The 25,395-nt window shown below is 54.0% G+C and overlaps 1 protein-coding gene across 1 annotated transcript; it reads left to right on the top strand.

Moving 5' to 3' along the window:
- The first annotated feature begins 1,579 nt into the window (after positions 1 to 1,579).
- IP6K3 (inositol hexakisphosphate kinase 3) lies at positions 1,580 to 24,883 on the top strand. The gene is made up of 6 exons (XM_082345121.1): positions 1,580 to 1,786; positions 11,353 to 11,718; positions 18,096 to 18,306; positions 19,424 to 19,599; positions 20,616 to 20,791; positions 23,459 to 24,883. The coding sequence occupies exons 2-6, from the start codon at positions 11,532 to 11,534 to the stop codon at positions 23,876 to 23,878; spliced, it is 1,170 nt and encodes a 389-aa protein (XP_082201247.1). The 5' UTR covers positions 1,580 to 1,786; positions 11,353 to 11,531; the 3' UTR covers positions 23,879 to 24,883.
- Positions 24,884 to 25,395: the final 512 nt, after the last annotated feature.

Genomic DNA, 25,395 nt, shown 5'->3' with positions numbered 1-25,395 from the left:
TGCCAGGCCCCAGAGTGCGTGCGGTGGGCACACTGAGTGGACAGTGACCTAGGGCACCTCTGCGAGAGGGACCAGGAGACCACGTTCTAGTCCTGCCTCCTCTCTGTGCTCACCTGCTCCGTGAGCGAGCAGCGAGGGAGAGGCTGCCCCGAGTGCGTGCTCCACGGACGCGTGGAAGCTCAGGGAGGGGACGGGGCAAGCCGGGCGGGGGTCCTTGTTAGACCAGGGGGTGGGGGAGGGGACCCTGGGGGATGCGGCCCAGAGTCAGAGAGAGGCCGGACGCCCCCAGGGGGAAGCTGGCAGAGGGGGCCGGGCAGAGCCTCTAGCCCCAAGGCTGCTGCGGAGCCTCTGAAGGCCGAGCGCCCACGCATGGAGAAGCCCCGAAGGGACAGGCTGGGGTCAGGGCAAGTGGGCTGCGCAGCGCCCGGAGGAACGGCGGCCAGAAGTGCGGGGTAGCTGGAGTCACCTGAAGGGCGGACGTCAGACCTTCCTAATACTTGGCCCAGGGTCACTTAGACCTGAAGCCTGTCCCTTGCTGAGTCTCTGCCCTTTGTCCCCACCCCACCCCATCTCTCACTCGTCACCAGACTTTGTCAAGCCTGCCTTCTCAACACCTCAGGGATCTGCCTGCTCCCTTCCACCCCGCTGCCTGCTCTCTGCACCAGGCTGGGACTCACCTGGAGGACAGCACCGGGGGCCTCATCACCTGCCTGCCCACCTGTGATCCACTCCTCCCCAGTCCGCTCTCCTCAAAGCAGAGCGAGCCCTCTAAACACACACCGGGGCCCGGCTCCCCACCCCCACTCCCGGCATAAAGCCCTTGAGGGCCTCCCGAGAAGTTGAGGACAGAGAAGTGTGAGGCCCACCTCCCCGCCCCCCACCTCCACCCCGGCTGCCTCTGGGCCTTTGCATGCGCTCTTCTCACCACCCTCCCCTGAACCAAACCTGGACGACCCTCCTTCTCCTTCAGGTCTGCATAGGTCACTTCTTCCAGGATGCCTTCCCTGCTTCCCCCAGGCTGGTGAGGGGCCCCCCCTAAGCCCCCTGTCCTCCCACCAAACACTTACCCTGGAACTGCCCTTTGACTTGCTGAAGCCCCTGACTGTAATCTCCCAACAACAGGCACTGTTCTGGCAGGTTCCTGGGTCAGCCTAGCAGAGTATCTAGCACCCACAAGGGCCTCAAAAAATACTCGATTGTCCTCAAGCTGATTGTTGATTGAATGTCTTGCTGCGAGACTTTCCTTGTCTCTGGCAGCCACTTCTTGGGACAAACTGGCAGTGAGGTTGTAGGGAGTGGGGTGGGGGCAGGGAGACAGGGGAAGGGAGAACATGACCCCTACCCCAGCCTTACCCCCTGAACGGGAAATCAAAAACTAACCAGGGGCCTGGGGCAATTGGCTCTTGGTGCACAGGGCCTGACATCCATCCAGACAGCGGGCAGAACCCCCCTCCTCTTCCTCCCCACACCCTCCCACCCTCTGGCCCTGCCCCAGAGCAACCCAACACCAGCTGACAGTTGGCCATGCCAGCCAGCCCCTGCAGGCCCTTCCCGAGGGTCAGGTGACCTCTCCTCCCCAGGCCTCTGCAGTCCAGCCCTCTGGTCAGACCTGAGTCTGGGCAGACCTCTCCACCAGTACTATAGTGGACGGTGACTTCTCCATGCTGGGACCCTGGGAAGGGTCTTTGCCCAACACCACAGACGGCGGGCACTGAAAGAGAAGATTACTTTCCACTGGACCCCCTCTTTCACACGTTCCCACAGTCCCGCCACTACTGAGGCTCTGGTGAGTGCTGTCTTGGGGGATACGGATGGGCAGGGAGGTCCTTGATGGCACCTGAGCGAGGGGAGAGAGGGTCTCACGGCCACAGGACCTGTTCAGACCATGGGGGACCGAGGGGAAGGGCCTCATCTCTGTCCAGGACCCCATGACTAGGGGTCCGCTCTGCGGAGATGCCGGTGTGTCTGTGTGTGTCTGTGCTTTGGGGAGGGGGGAGAGGGATGTTGGCACAGTTCAGCAACATAGAAATTCTGTCATACGCTCTTCCCCCGTCTCTCCCCCCCTCTCCCTAGAGTCATTCCTACCCTCTGCTTCCTAGGATGTTCTGGAGTCTGGAACCTTGGCTCCTGCACGAAGGTGGGAGGGCCAAGGTGAGCCGGGACTGTAGGGGAAGCTGTGGGGTCAGGTCAGAGGTTGCAGCCATCCTTTCCACGCCACTCTGGGCTTAACCCTTCACAGAGGCAGCTGTCCCAGGAGAACTGGGCAGCATGGGCCCTGGGAACAGCAGGTCTTGTCCCAGCAGCCCTACCCTTCTGCCTGAGAGGGGCCACAGGGCTAGATGATGTCAGCACCTACAGGCAGTGGCTGGGGCCTGGGTGTGGGCGCCCCCAGTGGTGGGAGGGTGTGGACGAAGGCCATCAGAGATGTGTCACCACCAGGGGCCCCCAGTGCCCTGGGCAGTGGCAGAGTCTTTAGGGTCACCCTCCCCATGGGCTCTTCTGCCCCCGCGCCCCTCCAGTAAAACAGATTTGAACTTGAGCCTGCCACGGTCCTCAGACTCTCTGGGGGCCTTGAAAACATCCATGGTGTGCCCCTCCCCAGGGATTCAGATCCCACAGGGCAAGGCCTGGGCTTCTACAGTTTTTAAAAGCTACTGGTTTATTTTTTAGCCTTTTTACTATGAAAGACTTTAAGCCTACAGGAAAAAATAGAGGGAATGACACAATGAAATTTGCATAACCTGAGTGTGGATTTTCACAGTTGTTTGAGTTTTGCCATATTTGCTTCACTGTATTCTCTAAGGCTAAGGTATTTTGAAGTAATCTATGGACATCACCGCACTCCCCTCAAAGACCTCAGTACAGGTCCTTACATAACCCCAGTGCCTTACCCCACTGACAAGATCATTGGCTCTCCAAAGACGGCCACATCCAGGCCACATTCCAATCTCCCCAATTGCCCCCTAAATAGTTTTTAATGCTTTGGACCAGGATCCAATCAGGGGGGATGAGGTCAGTGTGTCTTCTGAGCCTCTTTCAATCTGGTAGCGTCTCTGCCAACCTCCACTCTCCGCTCCCCCATTCTCCCCCCACCACAATGACTTGCTGAATTGAAAGGCCAGCTGCCCCATAGGAGGGTAAGAACAGGGCTGGGTCAGCAGCTCTCAGTACAGAGAGGGAAACTGAGTCCTGGAGAGGAAGGGACGGGGAGTCTAGGCAGAACCGCGTCTCCTGGCCCCACTGTGCAGTTTTCCTGCACCCTTGCTCCATAGTGCTCCCACAAAGCCGGCTCCTTATCAGGGATCTGAGAAACTCCTCTTCTGCAAAGGGGCTGTGGTCCCTGGGGCCGTCCCAGTGCTCTGTCCCAGGGCATCCTGGGGGCGGCAGGCCGGGCTGAGCCCACCCATGGCCGGCAGCCTGCCCCTGCTTTCTCCTGCTCTGAGCAGAGTCCCTAAAGATATCCTTCCCATGCGGTTGCTATCTTGTTCATCAGCGGCCGCAAGGGAAGAGCAATCAACTTTATGAGCATCAAGCATCGGCTTGTTCAGGGACCTGGGGGTGGGGGGAGGCTGGCCTAGATGACCAACGAAGGGAGTGTGGGGTCCACCCACCCCCAGGGGAGGAGCTGGTGGGTTGTAGATGCTGAAGACCACTTCCGCTCTTCTCAGATGGACCTTCCATCACCCTCGCCCCACCTCCTCGGCAAGCCCCCGTCTCTGGTTTTGGGGTCCCTCCCCTGTGAATCGAACCAGGCACCCCACTCCTCAAAGTGTGCCTCACCCATGTCAGGAAGCTCCCCGGCCCCTGCCAGACAACCTTTAGAAAAAGCAGGTAGGTGACAGGAAGAGAAGGGAACGTGGGGGAACGTCCACCTTGATGGTAACTTCTAAGCTCTTTAAAAACAGCCATCTGGGAAAGGCAGGGGCACTTCAGCCACCGTCCAGGCTCTCTGAAGACAGGCCTGGCAAACCCAGGGCAGCTGGGGAAAGCGGCCCCTGATCGCTGGGCCAAGGTGCTTGCTGGCCCGAGGGCATCCTCTCTGGGAGGTTCTGGCCCGTCTGCTGCTGCCCTCTGCTGGGCAAAGGTTCACCCTTCAGACTTGACCAGCTCAGCCCTGTGGCCTGCAGTGACCACACACTCCCAGAGAGACAGACAGACACACACACACACACACACATTTCTCCACCCCACTATTGTGTTTTGACCTTAAAAACTGTTTCTTCTTAGAGTCCTAAAGATGCCATACTAACCACTGGCAAGACCGTCTCTCTCTGGCTCATAAGGCAGGTGGCTGGTCATGTGACTTAGAGAAAGGTGTGGGGAAGGATATCAGAGGCTGGGAAATGTGCAGGTCTGGATATTTAGGAGTATCCAAGACCCTGGGCACAGCTTCCAGGCGGAGAGGTCCCCAGGAGCCAAGCCTGCCTGGGAGGGGCTGTTGGAGTGGTTCCCAGCCACGCCCAGGGGGGCCCAAGGTCCCAAGGTGCTGTCATGAGGTCTGGCTCTGTCGGAGTTGGGAAGGGAGAAGCCCTCCCCCGGAGCAGCCCTTCCGGGGCGCTCGGCTTTTGAGTCATTTTTACACCATGCATCTCCCGCCCTGACAGCAAGCTCAGAACATCACTGCTGCGGCTAAGGACATTTGTCAGGAGCTGAAGGGCTTCTAAACTAATAATCGCTGTATTAAAATCGCATTTGGTCCTCAAGCTGGAGGAACATTGGAAGATTTTAAATGTTAAGAGAAAAGGAGAGGGGGAAAAAAAACCTTCCCTCAAAGGATAACATCGGCTTGGAAATAAGTCAGGAATATGAAGTATTGCTCTGTGATTCTGGAAATCAAGCCTTCCCCAGGAAATAGATGTTCTCCAAAGCCTCATCTTTCAGCCATGGCTGAGAAGGTGATGTGTGAATTCCCCCAGCGTTCAGTATTGATCCTACCGAGCCGGGACTGAGCAGATGGAGGGGCTCACACCCCATAGCCCTTGAGTCATTCATAGGATGGATTTTAAAACTTGATTTTCTTCCCCCCAGAAAATAATCTTGTGCCTTCCAGGTCCTGATGGCCCCAGATGATACACAACCCTCTGCCGTGTGAGAAACTCCAAAATTCTCCTGCCCATTACGACCTCAACAGTTTTAAATGGTTTTCTGATCCTCTCGTCTCTAATAGATTAAAAAATGCTCCCTTGGGCATCACAGATACACCGAACGGTACTTGTACCAAACCTCTGGCTCTGAGCTACCTGCAAAACGTACCTTAGAGCTTCAGAGGCGAGAGGGCAGGCCATAAACCATGCTGCTTCTGAGTCTGCAGCCCAACACATTTTATTTTGCAGTCTTCTTTTGCTGCAAGCGGTTTCTCAATTATCTCCTCCCCAGAACGCACCCCTCCCCCTTGGATGTACTGGGATGCGGTCCCGAAGGCTTCCACACCTTGGCGATCTCAGGCAACCCCCCTCCTGCCTAGACTGATGAGGGGGCCAGACAGGCACCTCCGGTCCACGTGGCCCGACCTCCTCTGCACCCACTCCATGCCCAGACCCCCAGCAGCATTCACCTCGGCCTCCCAACTCAACCCTCCCTCTAGTCCTGTCTCCCTGCCTGTCCTTGCCTTTCCCTGTTGCTCCCTGCACACACACACCCCCAAACAGGCCTTCCTCAAGTTCCCCCAGGCTGAGCCTCCATCTCTCCCATATCAGACCCCTTCCTGGACCCCTCACTCCACCCCTGTCTTGGCCGACAGCAGTATCTCTTCTAATCTATTCAACTAGGACTCATTTTTCAACATAATTTGTTCCCTATGAGTCCCCCTGCAATACTCATTAGACTTTTAGTATCTGTTGATTGAGAAAACAGATGATGATTAAAAAAACTACTAGGAACTCAATAACGCCTTTAAATGAATTTGTATTTTGGTAAACACCAAAGCATTTAGATACATTTGAGAAATGATCGAGCTCCGTGGGTATTAGTTTTCTAGTCTGCAGATAATGCTGGTGGTGGTGACGTGGCTTTCGGTCAGGGCTCAAGAGACCCACGGATGGGAGCCCTCCACCCACGGCATGTGAATCCACACTACCCCCCCAGGGTGGCGCTCCCACCGCCCAGACAAGGACGAGTCTCCCGTTCCTGATGTGCACAGCTGAGACACACAGCATAGAGAGGGCCTCAGACAGGACCCTGGCCCCCACTTAGGGCTCAGGACTCCCAGAGGGAGCCAGAGCGGCTGCCCCTCCCTTACAAGGGAGACCGCATGTTGGGGGCAGAACAGGCATCAGCTTTAGAATGAGATAGACTCACTGTGGCTGAATCCCATCACCAGTGCTCACTGGCTCTGGACCCCGGGAAATCTCTTCTACTTGCCTCCATCTGAAAATTATTCTCCTGAGAAACAGAGATGGGCATTGTAAGGCCAGTGGTCCATAGTAGATGCTTCATAGGAGTAACTATGATCGTAGAGGATATATTTGTGCAATGAAATATTTGAGTGCCTGAGGTTGCTCCGTACAGGGTATCTGGCTGTGAGTTGGTGAAATAGTCAGGAAGGACTAGGTTGAGCTGCATAACAAAATACCCCCAAACCTCAGTGCCTAATATAGCCCAGATTTCTTTCTCTGTCATGCATAGTCACTCAGGAAGTGACTGTGCTTCCAAAATCACCTTGGCCAGGGAAAGAGAATTTAGGGCACTGCTTTCTCTAAAAGCTCCCACCAGAAGTGGCATATGTCACTCCCTTCCATGCAGTGTCGGCCAAAGCAAATCACACTTTGGCCAACGTACCTTCAAAGGGAAGTGAAATCATACCACGTTCCCGTAGGAAAAAACAGAATATTTGTGAACAGTCTTGACAATAACCACAGTCACCCAACTAGTTTCCAGATATAAGGAGCTGACAGCCTCTGATAAGATAGAGATCATGACTCATTTAGTCCAAGCTGAACCCTTACAAGTTTGATTTGTGGTTTCACCTGCCACCTTCCCTAAAATGGGAGAGGCGAGTTCTAAAAGAGGTGTATCTTCCGTAATTTTTAATGAACTCTGGTTTAGCCTGTGGGGAGAGGTCGTATATACAGAAAGGATCTCAGGAAGAGGAACTAAAATGTGCCGACTGGTGGTGACGAGCCACAGTGCCTTCATCCACCTCAGCTTGATGGGTGACATCTGTCACTGTGCCTGACGTCACTGTTACTGTCATCCGTCCCCACTCTGGGAGCCAAATACAACTGCAGGCCCTGCTGTCCGTAACCCTCCTTTCAAACCAGGGAGTGTCTTGCAACCCAGCGCAGGCTGGCTGTCACTCAGGCCCCACAGGGCTGCACTGACACAGACGGTCCAGGGCCTTATTTAACAATCAGCTCGATTGCCGGGCCCCATCAGAGAAATTAGCCCTTGAGTCTCCTGTGGTGAGGCCCAGAGTCATTTCATTCAGGACATGACCCAGTGACAGGGCAGGAGGACACAGGGATCTGGGGGCATTTGACCACTGTTCCCGGGGGAGGGGGCACTAGGCTGAGCTCCTCTGGCTGGGAGCAACTCATCCTCCTCCCTCCCTCCTTCATCCTTCCTCCCACTTCTCCCTCCCCAAGGAGCACTAGGGAAGGATGCTGGCCAAGGGGTCTGGGCTGTGGGTCTGCGGGAGGAGGCATGGGCTGGAGAGAGGGACATTTGTCTCCCTTCAAAGCACTAAAGGGAGCCCTTCAGTGTATCAGAGGGGGTGTGAGATCCTGTCTCTGGTGACCGCCTCACCTGCCTTCCCAGCACCCAAGCTGAGTCACAGGGGTCAGTCCTGAGAACAGCCCACACAGTGACAAAGCTCAAGTGGTAGAGACACTTGGGAAGAGGACTCCACAAAGGAGGGCTGTGCATTCTGTCATCTGAGCGTCCTGACAAGGCTGTGGCAATGGGTGGTAAATCAAGACTCAGACAGTTACCCACTTCATCCCATGGGCCTCAGCAAGCTGGTGGGGATGCCTGGAACGGACCCGGGCACCTGACTCCTTGCCCAGTGCTTTTGGGAAACAGAACGGGGCCCAGAGGCATTGCTCAAAGGCCAAGGCTTGGGTCAATGAAAGAAGTGCCTGCGTGTGGCAAAAGGAAGGTCTGGGCTAAGAAAGGTCTATCAACCTGAATTATTCATCTGGGACTTGGCAGGAAGGATGGGACGACTGGAGGCCTTCTCTAGCTCAATCCCACAGCAACAGACAGGAAACCTCAGCTTCCTTGGGAATCCAAGGTCAGCATCAGTGCCAAGGGGAAGCTGCAGAGTGCTTCTCCGAGCAGCAGCAAAACCCACCTGCCTGCCTCAGGCAGGTACCCCGGGGGCTGAAGCCACTGCCCATCTGTCCTCCTTCCGCCCCTTCCCACAACCTGCCTCAGAACCTCAGGCCGCACAGCTCAGGAGCTGGAGGACCTTCAGATATCCCCTAAGCTACACCCTAAGATGACCCTTGAGCAGAAGGGCCTCAGTTTCCCCAGATTCAAGTCCAGCTTTTTTAAAAGTACAAACTGGTTACCCAGCAGACACCCCACCACTGCCAACCCACACCAAGTCTGGGGCAGGAGAGTTTACGTTGCTGTGTGTGAGCCGTCTCGGAGGCCTGGGGTCTTCTGGCTGATCCTGGCTCCCTGAGAAGGTTTGGCCAGGGCTCCTGAGAACGTCTGACCCTGGGGATGGCAGGGATAGGAGGCGGAGGCGCTAGGAATGACAGTGCCTCTTGGGTCTGGCTGACACCCCCCCAGGCAGAAAGCCCCAAGCAGGTCAATACCAAGGCCCAGCTCCAGGGGGGCCTCACCTGATCCCTCACGATGGTTTCTGCAGCAGTACGGATCCCAGCCACCACTAGGACATGCACTCACTGTCATCAGGTAGCGGGAGGGCAGGCCAGGGGGCATCAGGGTAGGAGAAACCACGCCTGGGGACAAGAAAACCTGAGTCCCTGTCCCAGCACAGCCAGTGACTTGCGGGTGACTTTGGCCAAGCCCCAGCCTCCTTGGGGCTCAATTTCCTGACTCTCAAAGTAGAGAAACAGCAGTCCCCAACCCCTCTGCATCATGGCAGGTAAGCATGATCTGAGCTAGTGTGCCTGGGTTCAAATCCCTGTTCTCCCCCTAATAGCTGGGTACACACAGGCAAGTTACTTAACCTCTTTGTGCCTCATTTTCCTCATCTGTAAAATGGGGCCGATAACTAATTACCTCATAGGGTGGTTGTGAGGCTTACATGGGTTCATCTATGTAAAACTCCTGGAACGCTGCCTGGCTGTGTGTTTGTTACCATTTATTGATATTTTCTCCCCATGCCACCACTGGTAGGTGACATCCATGTCCTTAGAGCTCCTCGGGGTCACAGGGGGTGTGGGGAAAGAAGGGCGGTGGGCCGCCCAGCAGAGCAGCATGAGGGCCTGGACGCCGCCAAAGCTGGGCTTGCAAAGGTGAGGCCAGGCCTGGTTAGCGCCAGGCGCTGGGGAGACAGCGTGGTGGACGGGGCCTTGGCTCCTTCCAGGAGTGGCTATAAATGAACTTTACAACCTGGCTGTCCCTCTGCTTACCAGAAGCGCCTCTTCCTCCCTGACCCGGGGACAGGTGAGCTGGCAAAGGCTGACACACAAGTGAGCCCGGCCAGAGGAGAGGTGTTGGGCTGCCTTGGTTTTTCTCTTCCTTCCTCCTTCCTGCTTTGGCCAAGTTTGCAAGGAGGATTGGGTTTGCCACGGAACTGGGATGTCTTGTCTGATAACCAGACTGAAGGTATCAACTCATCCTAGGGCCGATTCCCGATTTTCCTCGCATCTAGATGCCTCCCAACTTCTTTCCTCAGCTCCTGGGGGCAGATCCCAAGCAGGGCTCACCTCTGGGTGGTCTCAGAGCAGGGCTGGGGGGAGCCCCTCACCATCAGGCCCCAGTCCTCTTCGCCCCAAGGCCTCGCCCCAGCACCCCCAGCCTCCCCAGTCACGCTTCAGCCACGCATCCGGCAAAGCAAATGCGCACACCAGGTAGAAGTCATCCCCTTTCCCTTCCTAAAGGGGAGCTCTATGGCCTGCCAAATAGTAGCCAATTCGGGAACGGCGCCATGGAGGGGAGTGTCGGGCCGGGCTGAGGCTTTCAACTCCTCCTGGTGCTGGAGGTCCAGGTGGGTGGTGGGAGCTTCTCTGAGCTGGAGTCCTGAACCAATTGACAGGTACTGCTGTGTGTGGAGCCAGCCAGCCATGCCCATGGTCTGGACTGAAGGTCAACAGAGGGTTAATCACGCCCAGCGCTGCCTAGCCTAGTTGCATCTTTGGCCGGCCGGGAGTCCAGCAGAGGAGAGAGTATTAATAACTCCGTGGTGATGGGCACCGCTGCGGGAATGTCCTCTCGAACAGGATGAATACGACCACAAGAGCCTCCCCTTGCAGTGTCTCCTTGTCACTCTCCTGAGGCAAAGTCAGGATGTCTTTAGGGGCCATGTTTCCAGCCCAGAGTTCCAGCATTTGCCTGAGGTCCGGCAGGCCCGCTCTCAGGGAGGGTGAAGGATGCACACGTGGTGGGGGACCAGACGAGGAGCCCCCGCTTAACTTCTGCCTGTGCTCCTGGCCTGAGGTGGGCCCCAGCAAGCCATCGAAGGCCTTGCTTTCCTCATTTGCAAGCAGCAGTGATAAAGCCGGCCCTCCCGGGGCCGGTAGGAAAATATGACCACCATGGCAATAATGCTAGAAATAATCATGATAAATCACATTTATTGAGCACTTAGCTCCGGGCACTGGGCTAACCTTTTCATGGGCTTATATCTCAGTTCTGAACCCTAAGTCCACGAGATGGGTATCATAATTATCGTGTTCTACAGATGGGGAAACTGAGGCCCAGAGAGGTTTAGTAACTTCCCCAGGTCACACAGCAATGATGTTGTGGAGCCATGATGGTGCACAGCAGGTGTATATGCAATATCAAAACGAAGCATTCCTGTACCCCTCCAGCCCCTGCAGGATGGTGAGTCCCCACCAGCAGGGACTCTGCTCTCTTCTCGTTGGGTTGGGATCAAAGTTCCCAAAGGAAGGCAGGCAACGGGACACGAGAAGTTCAGACACACTCACTGCACTCTGAAAACTTACAGTTTTAGGTATTGTTTTTTGTTTTTTGAACGTTTTAATATTAAAATTCAAAAGGCACAGAATGGTATTTAGTGAAAAGTCTCCATCTCAGCCCTGCTCCCCAGAGGCAGTAACTGTTACCAGTTGCTTGTAACAGATTATTCCAGAAGAAATCGATGCCTATTTACAGTCTTGTTTAACTACCTGGGGGTCGTGGCTGGCGACTTCAAGTGCTGCCGCCACCAGCACAGCTCCTCCCTCACATCCTTTCCCTTCCTCCTCTGCTTTCCAGGGAACGCCGCCAAGAGCCCTCAGCCAGGAAGACACCTGGGCTATGACAGCGATAAAGGCCAAGAAGGAGAAAGTTGAGGACCGCTGACAGCCCTGCCTTCTGTCTGGGAGCTGCTACCTCGACCTCGGGCCCTCCCTCTTCTTGTGGATTTGCGGGTTGCCCCCTTCCCACGCCGAAGCATGGTGGTGCAGGACAGCATGGACGCCCCTGGCGTGCCCCTGGAGCCCTTCCTGCACCAGGTCGGAGGTCACCTGAGCGTACTGAAGTATGATGAGCACACGGTGTGCAAGCCCCTCATCTCCCAGGAGCAGAGGTTCTACGAGTCCCTGCCACTGGCCATGAAGCGCTTCACTCCGCAGTACAAAGGTGAGTGTCTGGGGCCAGCATGGGGCGGACGCTCACACCTGCCACCTCCTCAAGCACAGTGGTGTGTTGAAGTGTTGCCATGGAGACCTGCCCCTCTCCGCAGCCCAGCTGGCCTTCACAGCCCCAGTTTCTCTGAACTCTTTGAGCCTCCAGGCCTGGAGTGTTATGCCATTTGGCGTCCTACAAATTAGCTCAAGCCACCAGTCTTCGAGGAATTGAGAATGGGATAAAGTGATTCCCCAGCCCCACCCCGCCCTGATGGGGCATCCTGGTCTGTGCTTTGGGAGTGCCATGCCTGGGTCCTATGACTGTGGTTGGTAAACACAGGACAGGTGGAGACCTCCTTCACCTCCCTCAGGTGACCCAGGTGCATGGCAGGAGCCTCGGGTCTGAGACAGGTTATGGAAGGGCTGGTTCACAGTGTGTTTGGGAAACCAGAATTCCCACCGTCATCCAGGGGCAAAGCCGGGGCGTTTCCACGGTGTAGCTGGGGAAACGGTGCACGGAGCAGTGTGTGTTCTGGATCTGAGCACAGAGTGAGTTCTGGGGAGAGAAGGCTGGTGGGGGAGGGCTGCTGTTTGCTGGCCTCCAGACAGGGGCACTCTGTGGGCTGCCAGCATCCGCAGGGCAGGCTGTTTTGTTTACATCCAGCCTTCGGTAAAAGCGGTTCACAGGGCTCAGGGCAGGACTCTGCCAGCCGCGGGCCCACAAAGGGATACATACTCAGAGAAAAGACCTCCTTTAGAGGATTTTAGACCTCTAATAAGTCAGTTAAAAACTTACCTGCATTTCAGTGATGTGGATAACTGGGAAGGATGGGGCCTGTCTTCATCGGTGTTTCTCAAAGTGGGATCCAGGATCAACCAACTTTACCAGAATTGCTGGTGTCTGTGTGTGTGTGTGTGTGTGTGTGTGTGTGTGTGTGTGTTTAAATGCAGGCTCCCAGGCCCCATTCAAGACCTCTGAATCAGAATCCCTGGGGTCAGGGCCCAGGAATCCGTATTCAGCATGCTCCAGATTCAGACCCACTGAGAGGGGCCCAAGGTCTTGAGCCCTGGGCATTGCTTCAGTCATGGGCTGCCAGCACCTCTGAGAGTCTGAGATAAGACAAATGAGAGACAGGGGTGGATGGCTGGTGTACAGCCTTTGCAGGCCTCCCCGGGGGCCCTCTGGGGCCGCAGGCCGGTGTTGCCCATCAGCTGTGGATCACTGCCCATCTTGTCCGAGCACCCACTGGAACTAACATCTGGCCCTTCACAACTGAACTCAAGCCAGCAAAGGGGCGGCAGGATCTCAGGTGGGGTGGCCTCCTGCCCGCAGCATTTCACGCTGGTTCGACACAACCCTGGAGCTGAGACAGGCTGCCAGGGCAGCCCCAGGCAGAGTGGGGAAGTGAAAGAGGCCGGTGGGTTTCCAGGACCACATCCCGGTGCCCTCCCCGTTCCCTGTCTGCACGAGCCATCCCCCATTTCGGGGGGGGGCGGGCGCGGGTGGGTTAGGACCACACCACTCTGGGGAGTCTTGGGCACTGTCGACTCTCCAGACCCCTCCTCTGCCCTGCTTCCCTCTCAGGTTGGGCCCATCCTGGTACCACCTGCCTTGGGGCCCTGCTAACTTGATAGATTAATTTGAGTCATCACTTCATGCATCAGTCTTTGCCTTGGGGCTTCATTCAGGAGATGATGTTTGCAAACAAGTCGGGAGGGGGCGGGTCAGGGAACCACAGGACATCTCTCAGGTGAGACCACACAGCCTGGCTGAAGGGGAGGGGGAGGCAGAGCCCATGGGCTGGCGTGACACCCAAACAGGAGGTTCCGATGAGGCAGAAACGCTGATTCCCTCACCTGCCCGAACACGATCCACGTGGTGCCAGCATCCAGGCACCACCCAAGGAAACGTATGTCTGAGGAGACACTAGAAAGGGCCCAGAACTGGGATCCTCAAGCCCACAGATGCCAGGGGCAGGGAGCTGAAGTCAGGTTTGGGATGGGAAAGGGTCCCTCGAAGGACCTCAGGCTGTGCGGGCATCTTGTTTCACCAGAAAAGAAAAGTAATATCGGCCAACCCTTAGTGTTCACTCAGTGCCAGGCACACTGGAAGCAGTTTCCATGACTGACTCGTTTAATCCTGACAACAGTCCTCTGAGGAAGGTACTTCTATCATCCCCATTTCACAGGTGAGCAAACTGAGGCACAGAGAGGTTACCCAACTTGCCTCAGGCCACACAGCTAGTGAGGCAGAGCCAGAATTCAAGTTTAGCTCCCAAGTGTGGGCTCTCGGCCCCCCAGGCCGGCTCCACCAGTGACTATCACTGAAGAGACAACTCCTCAGATGCCAGTGCTCAGGGGTCACCCAGCCCAACGTGGGAGGGGATGTGACTTGCCCAGGGTCACTCAGCTAGTGACCTCAGGTCAGGGGAACTTGAACACCCACAAAGCTGCCACAGGGGTCTCCTTTTTCTTTCTGGTGGGAAAGAAAGGGCTGTTCCTGATGTGGTCGCCGCCTGCCCCGGAGCCCACCCTCTTCCTTCTCACTCCCTGCACGGTGATGGCAGCGGACTGCTGCGCAGGCGCGTCGTTCCCAAAGGCAGCCTCCCTGTGCCAGGAGCTCAGCCTGGACCCTTTGCTGGGTTCCTTGGGCATGACAGCGTCTTGAGGCTGTGTCCCTCTGCCTCCCAGTCTGCCCATCGGCTTTGGGTGAGTGAGGACGTACTCCTAGGTCAAGTTGGTAGTGGATGAGCCAGATTCATATTACAGACAGCAGCAAATAAATGTTCTCATGAGCTTAAAAATAAATACATGACAGAATATTCACGGAAGCTGCTCGGCCAAATCGAAATTGCTGAGATGCTCTGGGCACGTCAGCCAAGGCAGTGAGCACTCATGTCTGCCCAGCTGACATGGTCACAATGGAGGTGCTTGGGGGGCTGGTGAGCAGGCAGACAGGGCCGGGGTCCCCCACTCTCCTGGCCAGGCAGGGGTAGCAGAGCGTTGGGAGCCCATGGGCGGCCAAGTCCCCATGGACACCCAAGGCAAGCTGGAGGCCAGGCTGGAGCCAACAAGGCTCTTGACTAAAAGAACAATCCAAGCCCCAAGGAGTCTGGATTCAACTGACTTGCTGCTCTTGTCAAGGGCAGGCAACCTGAGATTGTTTGCAAGGCCGCTACGTGCTATGGTCCCAGGTTTCAGAGGGAAGGGCTGGGCTGAGCCAAGAATGTGTGAGAGAGGGAGGAAGACAGACCTACGGAGACACAGAGCCAGGGAGAGGCAAGCAGGGAGACAGAGTGGGAAGGCAGAGACATGGAGTCTGGCTGGGTAGCTCTGACAATATGAGAAATAGAAAAGACTTTCGGATCTTATTGGTTTGGGGTTATTTGCACCTCTGCTTGCCTCCATCTATGTAGACACTCAGCACGGATGAGGTGAGACAAGAGCTGGAACCTGGAGAAGCAGGTGAAGGTCACATTTCTTGTCCCTCCAGGGAGGCCTCCTGGGCCCAGGGCTCCCCAGGACCGTGGTTTCTGGCAGGCCTGTCACCTTCGCCTCACAAGTGGGAAAGGCCAGGCAGTTGCCGGATGGTAACTTGAACTTAACGAGATCCAAAAGGGCCTTGCCTTTGGCCAGCACCCCTTCCTGCCTCCCCAGGAGCCAGGAGGCTCCAAGCCCCCCAAGGAGAAGCACAGAGGCCAGCCAGCTCCCCCTCTTCTCACACCTGGAGGGTAGGCTCTGGGGCCTGGGGGTGGTTCCCAGGTCAGTCCTCCTCCCCGGAACAAGCACAGCGACCCTCCCGCCAAGAAGTCAAGGCTGGAAATGTAACACTGTATCCTTGGGCTTCTTGGCGCTTCCGGCCCTCGGCACTGACGGCCCTCTCACGAGGTGGTGGCATCGTAGCCTCTCCGTTCGTTCCTGTGGAACAGAATGACCGGAACAAATGTGACTGGGGACACAGCAGGAGTGTGCCTCATCCACACACGGGTAAACATAGTGTGATGACACAGGAGCCTCCCGATTAAGTCCCAGGCTCAGTGTGACAGCCTGTTCTGTCTCCCATATTCACGGCTGGCGTGGCCTTCATCCCTTACCAACTGTGTGACCTTGGGTGAGTTATCAATCTCTCTGAGCCTCAGTGACCACAGTCAAGTGCCTTGCAGGCTTAGTGATCAACAAAATGCACATAATGCTGGCACACAGTAGATATGAAAGACCAGGGAGTGGTTATTACTACCGTACTTGTGTCCCTGACCTGCCATCAGCCCCCTGCTCTCATGAGCAGGACAGCCCTGGTGGGCTCGGTCTAGGGATGCAGGCTACTGTCCAGGTGAACTACAGAATGCCAGGTTCAAGTGTGCTGTTATGGTTACTATCATGATTACTTCACGGGACGCTGGGGCCTGGGATGAGCTAAGGAAAAGCAGAGTTTTTTTAAGGAACTGGAGGGAACCAAAGGTCACGCTCAGGCTGCAGAATTAGGGCACTGGGAACCTGAGATGACAGGCCTGGCCCAGGGAGACCACTGAGCTAGGCACAGATGGGCCTGGAGCATGACGCGCTGAATTATAGAGCAGCCCTGAAAATGAGTGTCTGCTCTGAGCAGCCCAGGAGGGCCGGGCAGGGCCGCACGAGGGGAAATCAGCTGCCTTGGCTGCTGGTTCAGCAGAAATGACCACTTTAACGCTGAGAAGGTGACCAAGTGGCCAGGGGAGGAAAGTAACACCTGGGAGGATGTGACCACAGACAACCCTCCCATCTGTCAGGGTCCCAGAGGAAAATGAGCAGTACATGCCAAGGGAGTTAAATAAAGAGAATTTTTCAAGGGACTATTCACAGAATTGCCACAGGATTAAGGAAACAACTGCGGAGACTTCCCTGGCGGTCCAGGAATTAGGATTCCATGCTTCCACTTCAGGGGGCACAGGTTCGGTCCCTGGTTGGGGAACTAAGATCCCACATGCCATGCAGTGCTGCCAAAAAAAAAAAAAAAGGAAATAACTGGGGATGGTGAGGCAACCAGGGGGCAGCAAGACTGGAAGTCTGTAACCACCCGCAGGCCTGAAGGGCCGAGGTGAGGGCACGGCGGAGCTGAGCAAGAGGGAGGCTGCAGAGAAACACAGCCACGGCAGAGCCACGCCGCAGCAGGGAGGGAACAAGTGGGATAAAGCCCCAACCTTTCTCCTCCCCTCCCCCCATCTCCAGCCAGCGTCCCTCATTGGCCCAATTGTCAGGCAAAGGAGCCATTGGTTCATGCCAGAGTCAGCCCCCAGGCACAAGATGTATGGAGAATGGGTTGGTAGGAGAAGGAGCAAAGAGAGGGTCCTCACGGCATCAGCTGCAGGAAGAACAGGGAACAAAGGACTCTGTAGAGATCCGGTTCTCTCAAAAACATTTGTGTGGCCGTCTCCTGGGCCACGACCATGAGTATCTTCCACCTTCACCAGAACTCTGGCGAGGCTGGGCACCCACAGAGGGAGGGCTGGACCCTGCCACCAGAGCGAGAAGTCCAAAGAACACCACAGAGCCATTAACGTACAGGCCAGAGCCAATGACCTGACCTGGTCAATGTTCTAAAGGAGAAGCTCAGCTAGCACATGGGCTCAGTGGGTGTCCTCACATCCTTCGCTATCACAGCCAGCGACTGGAGTAGGATGTCATGCCTGGATTACAAACACCGGTGGTTAGGAGGTACCGTTGGAGAAATCTCACACACCTTCTCTTTTCTATCAAAGAACCACATTCTGTCCATAATCTTCACGTAATGTGCGTCTAACCAAAGGCAATGGCGAACGTCAGTGTGAAAGCCAGGGATGGGGGGAGGATGAATGAAGGGGCAACCCGAGCACCAGGAGGCTGTTAGAGGAAGGCTTCCTGGAAGAAGCTGCTCAGATACAGGTTAACAGAGGGGAGAGCCAGGGTGTCGAAGGAGGCAGAGGATAAGGGGCAGTAATGAGAGGAGCCCCTGACTTCCCTCACTGCCACTCAGAGGCAGGGGCCCTCTTTGCAGAGGACCAGCTCAGATGCCCCCAGGCTGGGCCCGGGTGGGGTGCTGCGGGGTGCCTGGGTGGTGTGCTCGCGCACAGAGGAGTGGGGATGTGAGGACGAAATGTACGCAGCTGCTTTGTTTCAAGCATGAAGGGGCAGGGAGAGGTGACGAAGCAGAAGCTGTGCCAACATCCGTACGAGGCCATTTTCTGCAGGCTCCGCAGCTCTGGGCTCATTCTGGAACAGGATCGGGTTCAGGCCAGTCCCCGTAGCTCTTCCTTGAGAGATGAGTTGGGGAAGGGGGGCGGTTGACCACTGCCATTAAACTATAGTTCAAATGGACATCACACTGCCTCCACTCCGTAAATGTCATCTGCTTTCTCCACCCCTCCCCTTCTGCAGGCACCATCACCGTGCACCTCCGGAAAGACAGCCGAGGCCATCTTAGCCTGGTTGCCAACCCACTGAAGGAGAGCCGGGGGCCCTTCAAGGTCTCCACGGAGTCGGCGGCCGCGGCCATATGGCAGACACTCCAGCAGACCACCAGCGGCGGCGGTGCCCTCCCCCTCCCCCAGTGGCAGCACACCCAGCAGGCACACTCACTCAAGGAGAGGTGAGGGCCACTTGGCAGGATGACAGAACCCGGGCAGCACGTCCCTAGCAGGGACCAGCACCGCTCCCACCCGTGCCCAGGCCGATGGCTCCCCATTAGGGCCAGAACCAAGAAAAGGAGAAATTCAGATGAAGGCTCTGTCTAGAATAAGCCACGTGACCAAAAAAAAAAAAAAAAGGAATGCATTTTCTTTGGTGCCACTTCTAGAGGGAGGATTTCAATGCATTTCATCTCGGAAGTGGATGCACACGCCGAGTCCTATACAGAGCAGACATTCGGTGTATATTTGTTTCATTAAATACCTGTTTCACTGAGACCATGAGGTGTCTCTGGAGGGGGAAAAGGTGCAGAGCAGAAACCCCAGAATAGTTGACATAAAGGAAAAGTGTGGCTAATGCCTCTCTTAAATCATCTTCCTTAGCGGTCGAGACGGGACGAGGAGAGAGGTCAATTGCAGGGCTCCGTGGGACCCTGGAGACTCAGGCGGCTCAGGACGCCCAAGGTCCTTGGAGAGTTCTCAGATTAGCTGACCTTTCTCAGATGAAAAGGATCCCTGGGGATTTTTTAAACACTTATGGGAAACAAAAGGGAGCTAATACAATGAAAGTACCTCCCTTCCCCAAGGATCTTATTAAGCCTCCTGGCTTGGCGTCAGGAAGCGGTGCATATTATCTCCATGTTACAGACGGGGAAGCCAAGATGCAGAGGGCAGGAGAGGGTGGACCAAGGACCTATGATTCTTCCCCCCATGGCATCTGAAGCCACAGTAACAGCCTAACCCCCAGCCTTCTGATTCCAGGCAGGGTCGCCACCTCTATACTGTGTTGCCTCCTTAGGGAGGTAATGACCCAGGTCATTTACAAGTGAATTTAAACCGCCTCAGCCCCCTGAGGAGGTGACATGCTCCGGTGAGTTATTCCGGACTTTAGAGAGACCCCTGCGAGGCCTGCAGCATGGCCTGATCTGGTGCCCCAGGGCCTGAGCAGGGCCGGCAGGGGCACTCTGAGGTCCTGCAGGCATCCTGAGAGTAGCCAGGGAGAGTCCACATCAGGGTCCAGCCAGGAGAGCCCAGCCAGTCACAGGGGCCCTGACTGTCGTGTGCTCCCCTCGCCCGCAGCCCAGCCACAGCGCTCCTGAGGTCCGAGCTCCACCTCAAGGCCCACGTCCCCTCCCTGGTGGAGGATGTGAAAGGGAACCAGACAGAGAGGAGAAGCTTTAACCCGTGGGGCCTGCACTGCCACCAGGCCCACCTGAGCCGCCTGTGCACTGAGTACCCTGAGAACAAGAGGCACCGTATCCTTGCCCATGACCCGCCAGCCCGCCCAGCCGCCACTGTGCACGGTGCTGTCAGGGGCTCGGGGTGGTGAAGGGGGTGATAGACAGACGTTTGGGGGCAGGGCCAAGGGAGGTGTGGGTAGGGAGAGAGAGCCTGATGTGAGGGAGAGTGGGAGGCACAAGCCCTCCAACCTGGGACCTAGGAGAAAGCAGATCTCTCCAAAAGAAAAACCAGAGGCTGGGGAAGGAGGACTGGGGGAAAAGCTGAACAGAGTGCCCCTGTTTGGGCCACTGGCTGTGTCTCTGCCACCTGGGCAGTGGGGATGGGCAGGGCTGGGGTCTCTGTGGGCAGATAGGAAAGATGACTGCCACGCTGGGTGGGGGTATGGGTGCGGGTTCAAAGGGTGGGAGGGTCCCTGCACCCAACCTCCCTTTTACACCTCCCACAAATTCAGAGAGCAAATTCAGTTTTGAAATGCCCCTCTTTTGTCACCTCTGGCTCCTTCCTGCAAACGCAAACCGGTGGCTGGTTTCTCTGTATTTACTAAGCCACATCTGCAACCCTCATCCGTAAGAAGCTTTTGCAGGATAATTACTCCGCTGAAATTAATATTCCTGCAACTCATCTCCGAAGCTAACATCAACCCACTTCTCCCAAAAGGTATTGGCCCATTCAGTGACTCGAGGTTTTAGCATTATGATTTTTCTGCCATAAAATGTAAATTGGGCATGGCCTGCCAGGGATTTCACTCCTGCATTTAAATTACAACCTCAGAGCAAAAAGGAAAAGAAAAAGAAGCTCACATCCTCATCAACTCCCCCTAAATGAATGGACTTATGAAAGCAGCCTGCAAAGTTAATACCTTGAAATCTTCATAGCAACTGACAGGCTGGTCTGTAATGAAAGAAATGGGAGTGAAGGGATGGGGCTCAGAGGAGGGAATCTCCAGCCAGCTTCAGAGGCCTGCTAACCGCCTCCTGTGGGGCAGTGGCCTTTATGTCCTCAGAAGCCTTCCTTAAAGTAGCATGACCAGGGTTCCTGCTGCTGGAAAACGTCGTGTCACAGTACAAGCATCCCTGCATCTTAGACCTGAAGATGGGGACCCGGCAGCACGGGGACGATGCGTCGGAGGAGAAGAAGGCCCGCCACATGAGGAAGTGTGCACGGAGCACCTCGGCCTGCCTGGGCGCGCGCATCTGTGGCATGCAGGTAGGTGGGGGACATCTGCGGGGCTGGGCATCCTGGCATGTCCGCTAGGGACAAGGACGTCTCCCATCCAGATGCTGCTGCCCCCCGCAGGACCCTTCACTTTGTGGGAGCAACAGAAACGGCGGCCAAGCACCTCTTTCACCAAGAAAACGCATATCCTGGTCTAGGACACACTGGGTTTTTTAAAGAGCGCCTTTCAAGATAGTGATATCAAAACCCCACCACTTTGGGGGAATGTAAATTGGTGCAGCCACTCTGGAAAACAGTATGGAGGTTCCTCAAAAAACTGAAAATAGAATTGCCATATGAAAGAAAAAAAAAGAATTGCTATATGATCCAGCAATCCCACTCCTGGGCATATATCCGGACAAAACTGTAATTCAAAAAGATACATGCACCCCTATGTGCAGAGCAGCACTATTTACAATAGCCAAGACATGGAAAGAACCTAAATGTCCATCGACAGATGAGTGGATAAAGAAGATGTGGTATATATATATACAGTGGAATACTACGCAGCCATAATGAGTGAAATAATGCCATTTGCAGCAACACAAATGGACATAGAGATTATCATACTAAGTGAAGTAAGTCAGACAGAGAAAGACAAATACCATATGATATCACTTATATGTGGAATCTAAAATATGACACAAATGAACTTCTATGAAACAGAAACAGACTCACATAGAGAACACACTGTGGTTGCCAAGGGGGAGGGGGTGGGGGGAGGGATATATTGGGAGTTTGGGATGAGCAGATGCAAACTATTATACATAGGATGGATAAACAACAAGGTCCTACTGTATAGCACAGGGAACTATATTCAATATCCTGTGATAAACGATAATGGAAAAGAATATATATAACTGAATCCCTTTGCTGTACAGAAGAAATTAACACAACATTGTAAATCAACTGTATATCAATAAAATTTAAGAAACCACCATTTTTAAACTCATCTCAGGGTCTCTGGCAGTTGGAACTTTCCACGTGACCACGTTGGTCCTGCCCATGTTGAGAGCAGACCTTTGATGACAGTGTGTGAGCAGGTCTGGGAGAAAACTGAGAGAAAGCTTCTCTGTGTGCTCCGATGGTTTCTCGTTCTCTTGAAGCATGAAGCTGAACCCTCTCCTTCTCAGATGCTGGCAGGCAATCTGCTCTTTGAATCCTTATTAGCCATTCCCTGTTCTTTCTCTGCCTTTTCTGCTTCTGCTTGCTACCTCTTCTTGTTAACAAAGTGGGAAGGTCGTAACCTGCAAAGCCCAGTAAAGGAATGGTTAATTTTTTATTGCCCCGACTCCACACTTCATTTTTGCTGTTCTGATGTGGTTTATAGCCAGGGCTGCAGGAGAACAGGAGGAAATAAACTTTCTCCAGTGGTTCACTCTTAGAGTCTATCTACTCAAAGCAAAACCAGGCACGGATCTGACGGTAATCGTTATCGCTTTCCTTAATTGAAACTGCCACCCCTTGAAGCTGGAAGTTGAGTCTATAAATGTGTGGCACAGATGTCCCTAGGAAGGCTTGGAATGCAGTCCTCAAGAGAATGGAGTGTGACAATTTGTGGAGTACATGGAATCTCTCTCTGGACCTCAAACCTTCTGAAATTGATCTGATTTATTTAGAAAGAGATGCCTGACGTGGGCTTAGGACGGCTAATTGTAGCAGCTGATCTCCAGCCCTCCAAAGGCAACACCAAGTCTATGGTATCTTTCTGATTTTTTTTTTTTTTCAATTCCTGTTTTCTGTAAACATATCATGTAATCTGAAGGCAGGGAAGACCTGAGAAACTGTCTTGGTCAGGTACGGGCAGCCCTTCCCAGGTGTGCCAGGCAGAGGTGTGCCAACTCACCCTCTGGCCATGCCAGCCACTGACCTCCGTTCAGCCTCTGCCTGCCTCTGCCATCTGAATGAAATGGGAGCGGCTGCCACTGTCTCCCCCATCAGCATCTCTCCTCCATCTGCTCCCTTCCGGTGGCCAAGACATGACAGGGGAGGGGAGAAGAGCTGATGCTAAGGAGAGGAGGCGCCAGCCCCACAGAGCTGCTGTGAACCTTCCCTGCTCCATCCAGGCTCCCCTCAACCTCACTGGCTGCCTGAAAACTCCATCCACACCTGATCTAGCCTGTCTTTTCATCTCCAAACAATTCACCCCACTCTACCCCCAGAGCCATAACGGTTTTCTTAGAATCTGCAGAGAAAGGACTTCATAAACTTTGTTGGGGGAAATTTTAATCTACTTGGCTTTCCAAGGCCATTGGCTGTGATTTCAGATTCCCACTAAAGCTTTCTCGCTTGGGTTTGCTAATATTTAAAGAGGGCCAGAAGCCAGGGTTTAAATCATGGTTTGGAGGTTGACATTGGAAATTCACAAGAAAGGAGATCCAAACCTTTTCCTGGTGGGCGGAGGGTCACCTTCATAGGATGAAGGATCTTTAGACCTTGGATTCCTATTAAAGGCTTGCACAGAAAGCATTTTAAAATGTAAAAGTTACACTGGTGCTTGATGAAAGATCATCTTGCCAGTCATTGCAGCCATTCTTGCCCTGCATCTCTAGAAATCTGTTTATATATTAGGTAGCTTGTGATGCTGCCACCGTAGCAGATGTGATTTTTTTTGTTGTTTGCAATTCTTCACATTTTCTATCTTCTTTTTAATGCAAGGTTTATCAAACCGATAAGAAGCACTTTCTCTTCAAAGACAAGTACTATGGAAGAAAACTCTCAGTGGAGGGCTTCAGACAAGCGCTTTATCAGTTCCTGCACGATGGGACCCAGTTCCGGACGGAGCTGCTAGAGCCCATCCAGCGCCAGCTCCGGGCCCTCCTCTCAGTCATTAGGAGCCAGAGTTCATACCGGTTCTACTCCAGCTCTCTCCTCATCATATATGATGGGCAGGAGACTCTGCAGACGCCCCACGGCAGCAATGTCGTCAAAGTTGACATCCGGATGATCGACTTTGCTCACACAACCTACAAAGGCTCCTGGAATGAACACACCACGTACGATGGACCAGATTCAGGCTATATCTTTGGTCTGGAAAACCTCATCCAGATCTTGCAGGATATTCAAGAAGGAGAATGAGACTTGTTGGGCCCATCCAGATTTTTCTGGAGGATAGCTCTCCAAAGGGGCCTGTTGGTAGCTAGGGTAGTCTACACGCCCCTGAGATGTGTCTGTAATAATTATATCTACATTCAAAAGCCATCTCTATACATGGCAGGCTATACTAACAGCTGCTAAGGAAACCAGCTCTGGAGGTGATTCACGTACCCTGGCATCTTGCACTCATGCCAGTCATCGTAAGCTGCACAGCAGGATGAAATGGTGCCTTTCTGGAGTAAAGGGTGGGGTGCAGAGGAGTTAGAGGCCAGCATTACAGTGAGATTCTGGAGTATTTGCATTTAAAGATGCTTTCTTGTTGTCATGCTGCAGTCTCACAAGCTGTAAGGCAAAAAAACAAAACAAAACAAAAAAACCTTACCTGAGGAAGTCTGGAAGAATGAGTCCCCTGGTTATCGTTTTTCTGCTCACATGGGCTGCGGCTCCCAGGGCAGACAGAGCTACCGAATGTCTCTTACCTTCCTCAGAGGCACTGTTGGTGGGGCTGGGTGAACTGGGACAGATCTGCCCATCTCACCAGCTTTGTCCCCAGGTTCTGAATGGACAAGGACAATCCCAGACACAGTACTGGCAAACCAAGACCCCAGCTTCCCCATTTTGGCCCGTGGAGAGGCGGGTCCTATGGGAAGTGATGACTTTGTCAGATTCTGACCATGAAATGCAGCTTCCGGTGGGGGTGAACTGCGCATAAGGAAGATGTGAACTTCTACTCTCCGCTTTCTATTTATTTATTTAGAGGGTGGGGTGGAGGAGTCAGAAGAGAGGAGCCTGGGGGACCCAGGAAACCAGGCAATGTTTACGAGACGGGTAGACAAGTGTAAATACGGAACTGAGAGCAAACGGTTCTAATTAATTCCTTCTTCTGCAGTGTGGAAACCTATTATAATGCCCTCGAGTCAAGCACTGAGATACATTACCCAATTAGGGAAATAAATTTGTTAATAAAATTGCTGAGGTTACCAGTGATTATTTGGTGTGCATTATTACCCTTTCTGTTTGTTGATTCTGATCATCATACTGTATGGTAATTCCAAGTTATGGGTGATTAAAGTATACACAGCAAGAACACTTCACTGATCTCCTGCAATCCTTCAGGGAACCTGGGTGAGAAATGGTGGCTAATAAAATATCTGCGTGTATCACAAGGCAAGCACCAGACCTGAGAAGTAAGTGGTCCTTTCACGTGAACCTTATACAGTGCAAAATGAAACCATTTTTATATTCTCATAGCTAATTACCATCAACTTTCAAAAATCGGCACCAAAAAAAAAAAAAAAATCCACACCAATAGAAGGAAAGAGTGCCTGACAATAAAAACACTTGGTTTAATTTTAGTTTACATTATATGGATTTCCAAGCAAGGTAACTTGCCTACTCATGTTTGGCCGAGGTAAAGATGTGACTGATTTGCATGCCCTGTGTCCATGGTGGAGAATTGAGTCAAAGCACACTGAGTGGCAAAAGGAAGTCAGCCGAAA

Source organism: Balaenoptera borealis, assembly GCF_965194805.1.
Source record: "Balaenoptera borealis genome assembly, chromosome: 12".
Lineage (NCBI taxonomy): Eukaryota > Metazoa > Chordata > Mammalia > Artiodactyla > Balaenopteridae > Balaenoptera > Balaenoptera borealis.
The sequence above is the reverse complement of the archived record's forward strand: the minus strand, read 5'-3'. Positions and strand labels throughout refer to the sequence as shown.